Consider the following 8,870-nt stretch of genomic DNA (forward strand, 5'->3'; position numbering starts at 1 on the left):
TAATTTTTTTACACCGTAGTAATTTTTAACAAAAACCCTAATGTGTTATTTACTAATTTGACCCTATACTAAAAATAAATAATAATAATATAATATTCTGACACTGCTATTAATAATAATAATTTAAATAATATATAATAATAATAATAATAATAATAATAATAATATAATATTCTAGCACTACTATTAATAATAATAATATAAATAATATATATATATATATATATATATATATATATATATATATATAATAATCAAATTTATCAAATTGATACTATATTAATAATTAATAATAATAATAATAATAATAGAACTAAAAACAATATAATTTTATATCTACATTTTATATAATATAATATTTTATACAATTCATTATATAAATAAAAAATGTCAAATAATTTTTTATCTATTTTTTTATTTTAAAAATTAGTAATAATAGTAATAATATAATATTTAGACACGACTATTAAAAATAATTATAATAATACATATATTGTACAATTCTAAAATTTATGAAATTCTATATTTTAAATATTATAACTCATGTTATCATTAAATATTATAAAATTCTAAAATAATTTTTCTCTTTTATAAATTAGTAGTATTAATTATATAATGTTCAACTACCACTTTTTTAAAAAATAAAATAATAATAATAAATTATACATCAGTTATCGATAATAATAAGATTTTATACAATTATATATTCACCTACCAATTTTTTTTTTGATAGTAATAGCTCAATATCATATTATTATTTTTCTAGATGTATAAAAAATTTGGAAAGTGAATATAATGTATACAATGGAAACGCTTCAAAGTCTTTTTTTTTTCATAACAATTATTACAATAAAAACTCTTCATTGTATTCATTTGAACGTAGACCTTTGTATACCCAAATTAAAATTGAATTTTAATATTACAGAATTAATTTGCTTTAAATTAAAATTTGAGCATTATAAAATTAAATTTTTTAATAAATTTTGAGCGTTATGAAATTAATTTTCTTAATAAACTATCTTTATGATATATTCATTCAGTCTTTGTTTTTTATTCATTTCATAAGAATGTTTTCTTCGATCCCTAATTGTATAAATGTCGCGTTAATATGAAAAAATAATATTTTATTCCATAAGAATGTTTTCCTCAACCCCTAATATTGCATTGATATGAAAAAAATAAACTTTGAAGCGTTTTCGGTGCTAGGAAAGTTATAGAGAAGTGATTAGTGCTTGAAACAACCTATTCTATAATTTATCAGTACCGTCTGTGTCGGTTCATTTCCAAAAGACCTGCTAGAAGTCATTGTTTCAACATTGTATATTATGTAAGAAGAATTTCAACCATATTCTCTATCAATGTCTCACCGCCGTCATTCTCATGTGATGCTGTTATTTGATTCTACTATGTAGGGAGAATTTTAGCTCCATTCACCGTCAACATCTCACCGCTGTTGCCTTCATTCTCATGTGACGTGGCTCTTTGATTCCAATTTGTTGGAAGAATTTAAACATCATTCGTCATCATCGTCTCACCGTCGTCGCCGTCATTCTCATGTGATGCTGCAATTTGATTCCACTATATAGGAAGAATTTAATCCCATTCGCCGTCATCATCTCTCATTGTGGTCGTTGTCATTCTCATGTGATGCTACTCTTTGATTCCCCTATGTAAGAAGAATTTTGAAGAAAGTACAATTGTATTATTTCTAATGAGTAAATTATATTCATTCATTACCATCCAAACTTTCTCAAACCTGAGATGATTACTTTATGTCTTGCAAGCTTCACCATATTTGAATATTTTGATTTTTGTTGTACAATATTTTATTTTTTTTTGGCATTATTAGGTATTGAAATTTTACAATAATTTAAATATGAATTTAGTTCTATAACACCCCAATAAAATATAATTACATTCAATTTTTTTTATTTTCTAAAATAATTGGTTTTTTAGAGAGTGTAGTAAATTTGGTTCTAAGTTTAAGTGCCACTAAACTATTAGTAATACTTAATTTGTTTTTTTAATATTTCATAGGATGTTTGAAAATCTATAAGGGTAAAGATTCAATGTAAATTGAGTTTAGAGGTGTATGTTTTTTTTATTGGTATTGTTACTAATGTTTGGTACATTTATTCTTGATTATTTTGTTGGTATTCTATTATAAATAAATTGATAGATGAATTTTTGGCACACTATATGATAAACAGGTACGTAGCAAAATAAAAATGTCAGAAATCTTTTTAAAAGAAGACAATTATAACTTTGTATTGTTGTTCTAAGATTAATAGATGATAAAATGTTATTATTTTCTCTACTAAAATTTTGTGAATTTATAATAAAGGTGAAAGTCTTGGAATTAAGAATAATAATATCTTTCTTTTTTATATATATATATATATATATATATATATATATATATATATATATATATATATATATATATATATATATATATATATATTTCTTTCACTATAATTTTCTAAACTAAAAAAACTCTTTTCACCAACATTATTCAATAATCTCATAAAATACATTATTCCATATAAACATATTTTTATTTTATTCTCAAAGAATATTTTAATCCCTGCGCATCGCGCGGGTCACATTCTAGTAAATATCAAATTTTTTGAAATATATTATAACAAGAAATTATCTTGACAGAGCTCAAGTGCTCCACATGCACAAGAGCAAAGAAGGGCCATGAGGCCAGAAAGGGTTGTTAAAGTAGCATTCTTATTCAAGCATCAAGACAGAAGGAAAATGAAGAAAATGTGGAAGAAAAAGAATAAGAATTTTGCTGTTAGTGACAGTGCTACATCGAGCAACAATAAAAACAAGATTGGGAATTCAAAGGGTAATCATCCTCCATGTCAATATTGGAGGCGACCTGATGCAAAATGCATTAAGTGTAACCAATTTGGTCATGACGTTGTAATTTGCAGAACTCAAATTTAACAGCATGAAGCAGATGTTCAAGTTGTTGATCAAGAGGAGGAGGACCAACTATTTGTTGCAACTTGCTTCTCAGTGATTCAAATGACAGTTGGTTAATTGATAATGGCTGCACTAAAGATATAACATATGACAAGGAGTTGTTCAAGGAGTTAAGGTGCTCTGAAACCTCAAAAGTCAAAATTGTAATAATGTCAAGTCGTTTGGGTACAAAACTTATTTATCTAAAAGATTTAAAATATTTGTTTTTCCATTAGAAAATGAATCCATGGTAACTTGATCTTGATCCTTGCGAAGTAAAACAATCGATTGTATTAGACCTGCACGACTTTCCTGCAAATATCCATAAATGAGTTGTTTTTGGTAAGATATGTATATTACTATACATCAATTCGGATGCATGGTATACATCGGTACTTCAATGCATTTCCCCTTCTAAGTCAGAATAAATATGTTTTTGAACCCTCTCTTTCAAATTGAAAGTATATGTTCCCGCGCAGATCTCCCTATTTCTGAAGTGTTGGTCAGTTGGTAGAGAAAAGATTCAAGATACATTTTGAAGATAAACTATGTGATAAAGGATACTTCAAGCCAGGATATGCTCAACGTCAAGATGAGGGGAAAACCTTCACACTTAATCCATTGGAGAAGGAGCAAGTTTCATTTCCTACCAAAGAAAGTGTCACAAAGATATGACACAAGAGGCTTGGTAATTATCATCACCGAGGATTACCATGGCTTCAAACACAGAAATTACCACGGGATTTACGAGTGTTAGAAGATTCTTTTCCTCACTGCCAAGCATATTAATATGGAAAATAACATAGACAACCATTTTCAATATCAGAGCATATTATCATCATATTTAGAATAATTTGTATAGTTTATTAAGTGTTTTTGATGAAGGATAACATGATGAACTACTAAAACAACCATTAGTTTAATAATTAACAAATTCAATGGTTATAATTGATTGTATGTGACCTACAAATATTTACACTTATGTCATGTTTTGGAGTGGGCCACTGTCAATCTGGATATTGTAGACTCGTCCCGCTAAATAATTTACTCAAAAGATCATGATAGGGATAAAATAACTAATGAGACAACATTGGTTATGTCGGCCCAAGTCTTACATAGGTTAATATATGATGAATATATGATTGAGAAAATATTTATTACATATGAGGATAACGACATATGCGATACGGGTCCATTAAAACTCGTTATTAAAATGTTATAGAAACGGGGATCAGTCACACTAAATGACCTCTAATGAGATTTCGTGTAAGATGAGTCAAAATTTCTATATAAGGAGAACCGAAGAGGAAAGTCATTCACAATTCATTAAACTATTTCAACCGTGGCTCTATTAGTCTTTATTAATAGAGTTATCGTTGATATATTTTTAAGAGTAAGCGTGCATGCACGTGCACACACATGTATACATAGTAAAAAATTAATATTAGTAATAATTAAAAGAAATAATATTATATTTATACGTATTTAAATATTAATTTAAGTATAAATGTAATTAAAAATTATTGAATTTCTTAAACTTGTTTATAACAGTTAACTACAATTTATCTTTTGGATCTTTGGTTAGTAAAATTTTAATATTATTTTAATTGTTAGACATTTGATTAGCAATTTGCTAAAACTTGTTTATTCTAATAAAATATGATTTAATGACAAATTTTTTGATTAATAATTTATTAAGACTTATATATACTAGTATTAAGTAAGGTTTAACAATTATTTACTCGAAACAATTACTCCCTCCGTCTCATAATATGTGTCATCTCTTTCTTATTTTTATTTGTCTCAAATTATTTGTCTCTTTAGAATTCTAATGCTATATTTATTATTTTTTCCATTAACATACCCTTATTAATAAAGTTATTTTAGTAAATAACATTCATATTATCATTGAAAACAATATAATTAATCATTCTCTTAAAAAGTATGAAAATCTAAAAAAAAAACCTATTATAAGACGGAGAAAATATTTACCCATTATTAGTATTTAAAGTGAGCCGTGTTTTGGACTCCTATCTAGGACTCAGATAAAGTGTTAAAAATATAAATATATTCTAACAAACAAAACAAACAAAAATTAATGTTTGACAACTTCACATTCTTATCATAATGTATATCGTCACCTATTCATTATTACTTCCACCGTCTCATATTATAAGAGAAATTCATTTTTTAGATTTATTGAATAATTAATATATCTGGTTTATTTATAGACCATATACATTAATTATTCAATTAATGTAAAAAGTAAATTTCTCTTATAATATGAGACGGAAAGAGTTTTACTTATGAATTAACAACTACTTTAATTCGTCTTAATACTTTTTTTTGCACGCTTAAAGTGTATAAAAAATTTCTCCAATAAAATTTTTGAGTGTTCCCAAATTTAAAATTTTGTATAATAAATAAAATCAAACCTTTCAAATTCTTTTTTTTAACTCAATCTCTCAAATCTTTTAACTCAATCAATCATTTTTTTCAAAGGCCTCACCTCCATTTCCTCCAAAATTTTAAACAAAACCTTGATTAACATGTAAAAAAAACTAAGAAGCAACAAAACTGTCTCAATATCCTCTTCTAAAGTTGAGTATCAAGCATTTGCAACCACTTATGAATCAATGACTTGTATATCTATTCAATGATCTACGAGTCAAAATTTTCAAACCTCATGTCCTTTATTGGGACAACCTCAATGCCAAACACATTACAATCAACTCTGTTTTTTACGAGATATGAAGCATTTTGAATCTGATTGCTACATTATTTGTGAAAAGTTGTAAACCAATGTTCTTAAGCTATTTCATGTTCCCTTTAAAGATCATTTGACTCATTTCTTCACTAAGTCAGTTTTACCTCAACTATTTCATCTTCTTTTATCTAAGTTGGGATTGATTAACATGTTATATTAGTTTGTTAGGGTGGTTAGAAGTTTGTTAAAGACCAACTATTGGTTATTGTATAGCAGCCCCACCATAATTAATTTGGTCCATATCACTTGTAACTTAAGTAACTTTGGTTATCATTTCCTAATCAGTGAAGAAGTTTTCTATTTCCATAACATCAAACTTTTTATTTTATGTATTTTAGAATATCTAGTAAATCTTATTGTATTTGCATATTTATTTATTTATTTAATTCTCACACTAAATTAATCATTTGTATCGAGGTGTCACTATTTCTCATTCAACAAATTAGACTAGAAATTGAAATTGAACATGAGATAAATGTTGGTATCTCTCATCCAACAAATTAGACTATAGTCTATAGGGATTGAAATTGGAGGCAGATAAATGAATGGAGTTTGAAATAGAGAGAGCGTGGTTGCACTTTAGCATCGGGATTGGGTTAATAATCATGATCATATAATAATCGATACTCAATATATTATGCTCACGGAAGCTCTAACCAATTCCATTGCTTCAACTTTATTATAGGTCCCACCCGCCGTTCATTATCTTTCCAGGACTCAATTAGTTTGAAGTATTGAATTTTATTTCTAATCAAATGAAAAGCATTGGAGTATTGGGTTAATGAATTGCTGAAACATAATGTCAATATTAATAAAATAATTTCACAGATAAACCCTACCAGAGCCATCACTCACGATTATCTGGCTTTAGAGGAACATATGTCCCATTAATAATTGCATTTTATAATATAGTAATTTTGAACACATTAATTCATCAAGCCCTCCTTTTTCTACATTGGCTGAGTTATAGTCTAGAGAGCCAGGGCACGTGCCCGGTCTCAACCCCTTCTTTTGCTGTATATTTCTTATACTAATAGTCGATTTTTAGACCATACCAGAGGTAAAATTAATAATTTTTAGACAAAATTAAAGAAAAATTAATAAAAATAGAATGTAAAATTTTTGGACAAAATCAAGGATAATTTTTTTAGACAAAATCAAAGGTAAAATTAATAGAAATAAGGTGTAAAATTAATAAAAATATGGTGTAAATATTTTGTTCAGACTCAACATTTCTGACTAAGCCAATGTTTTTCTATATAAACAACACTCACCTAATTCACTTTCACACTTGAAAGAAATGGGTGCACTTGATTACTTCTCCAACTTTTGTGATACTGTAAGTGTAAACTCCACCACCATTAAGAGGTCCAAGCGCAAAGCAATGCAGGTAATCATCATACTTTTGTTATACCTACCTATGTTTCATATATATCCTTGGCTACTACTGACTCTCATCATAATATTTTTCAGACAGTTGAGATAAAAGTGAGAATGGACTGTGATGGTTGTGAAAGAAGAGTAAGAAATGCAGTCACTTCATTAAAAGGTGTGAAATCTGTGGAGGTCAATAGAAAACAAAGCAGGGTGATAGTAAGTGGCTATATTGATCCAAACAAGGTGTTGAAGAGGGTGAAGAGTACTGGGAAAGTAAGAGCTCAATTTTGGCCTTATGTTGAGCAGCATCTTGTGCACTATCCTTATGCCTATGGAGCCTATGACAGAAGGGCACCCTCTGGGTTTGTTAGAAACGTTGTGCAGGCTGCTCCTTCCGATAATCAAGAAGAGATACTTGTATCCCTTTTTAACGATGATAATGTAAATGCATGTTCCATCATGTAATCTAATACTTGTAATCCATTATCCAATATAATCACCCTTACCTTTAATGGCTTGTTTGGATTTATATATATCTATCTTAACTAGTAGAGCAATACAAATTGGATTGGACTTGGCTCCTAAAGTTAGTAGATAGTAATCACTAAGAAATTAATTAGGATTATATAATAAACAATCATGATTTGTTACGATTTTGAATAGAAGAGTGATACTGTCCTTGTTAGTAAAACTGTTATGGTCAAAATCTGGAATTGTACCGCTAAGACTATCTAAAGCTTTGTCAAAATCATAGTGCATATACCATTTTATCTTAGTGTCTTTTAATATAATGATCTTGCATACCAATGATCTTAATGTCTCTTTTGGAAAGCACAAAAGTGTACGAGGAAACTTATATTGCTCGGTATAAATCCAATCTCCCAACTTTAATAGATAAAGAAACCACCTCCATTGAAGGTTTCAGAAGAAAGAATCCTCACTAACTATAATGTCTTCTACCGTCCTTTGCAATATTTTATTGAACCAAATAGTTGTATCCTTCACGAGAATTAATTTACAAGTTCTTAGACCAAAAAATAGTTTACTGATACCCATGTATGATCAAGTCGAAAAACCTCACTATGTGAATCCTTTAATTATGAGATAAGATGCACGAACTCAACCTTCCTGACAGGTATCTTCATGGACAACTTCTCATTAAAACCTCCATCTTGACTAATAGCTCATCAATTTTATTCCTAACATCGGTCTCCCATTATTCGAATGAACAATTCCTAGCATCACACAAAGATCAAAAGATCTCAGTCTTACAAATATTCAATTCAAGACACAATCATGGACCCGTCTCGTGAATGATGTCAGTGACTTTAGCCACCTCCCTTGAACCCCATACGATGGTCCCATCACCAAGATACCAGACATGAAGTAGAAGCTTGCAATTGTCTCCAATTTTATAAATAATAGAATGTAATACAAGATAAAAAAGAAGCAACCATAATAGATCACCTTATTACACACCAATGGCGGACAAAATATGTTTATTTCAAACATACAATCTCGCTGTCTGAGCATAAAATATTCAACCCACAAAAAATAAATGGTCATCCCACCCTCATTTTGCCCAATAGGACTAACATGTCGATCATGTTGAAAGCATTAGCGAAATATACCGTGAGTATATTTAAAGAACCATCTCTACGCCGCTTGCTCAACACCCTATTGATATTGGGAAAAATGGCTTCAACACCAATGGATTCCCCAACCCCAAACTGAAATTCATTGAGATATT

The 8,870-nt window shown here is 28.4% G+C and overlaps 1 protein-coding gene across 1 annotated transcript; it reads left to right on the plus strand.

Moving 5' to 3' along the window:
• Nucleotides 1-7,019: 7,019 nt before the first annotated feature.
• Nucleotides 7,020-7,721, plus strand: LOC131647190 (heavy metal-associated isoprenylated plant protein 21-like). The gene is made up of 2 exons (XM_058917102.1): nt 7,020-7,133; nt 7,217-7,721. Exons 1-2 carry the CDS (start codon nt 7,044-7,046, stop codon nt 7,583-7,585), a joined length of 459 nt encoding a protein of 152 aa, XP_058773085.1. The 5' UTR covers nt 7,020-7,043; the 3' UTR covers nt 7,586-7,721.
• The last annotated feature ends 1,149 nt before the right edge of the window (nt 7,722-8,870 follow it).

The sequence above is a fragment of the Vicia villosa genome, linkage group LG2, assembly GCF_029867415.1.
Source record: "Vicia villosa cultivar HV-30 ecotype Madison, WI linkage group LG2, Vvil1.0, whole genome shotgun sequence".
NCBI classification, from domain to species: domain Eukaryota; kingdom Viridiplantae; phylum Streptophyta; class Magnoliopsida; order Fabales; family Fabaceae; genus Vicia; species Vicia villosa.

What these genes read in the sequence shown, in the direction of transcription:
- LOC131647190 (XM_058917102.1), top strand. Translation starts at nt 7,044, where the DNA reads ATGGGTGCACTTGATTACTTCTCCAACTTTTGTGATACTGTAAGTGTA. An exon ending in CCAAGCGCAAAGCAATGCAG is followed by an intron (nt 7,134 to 7,216) that starts GTAATCATCATA and finishes AATATTTTTCAG; the next exon opens with ACAGTTGAGATAAAAGTGAG.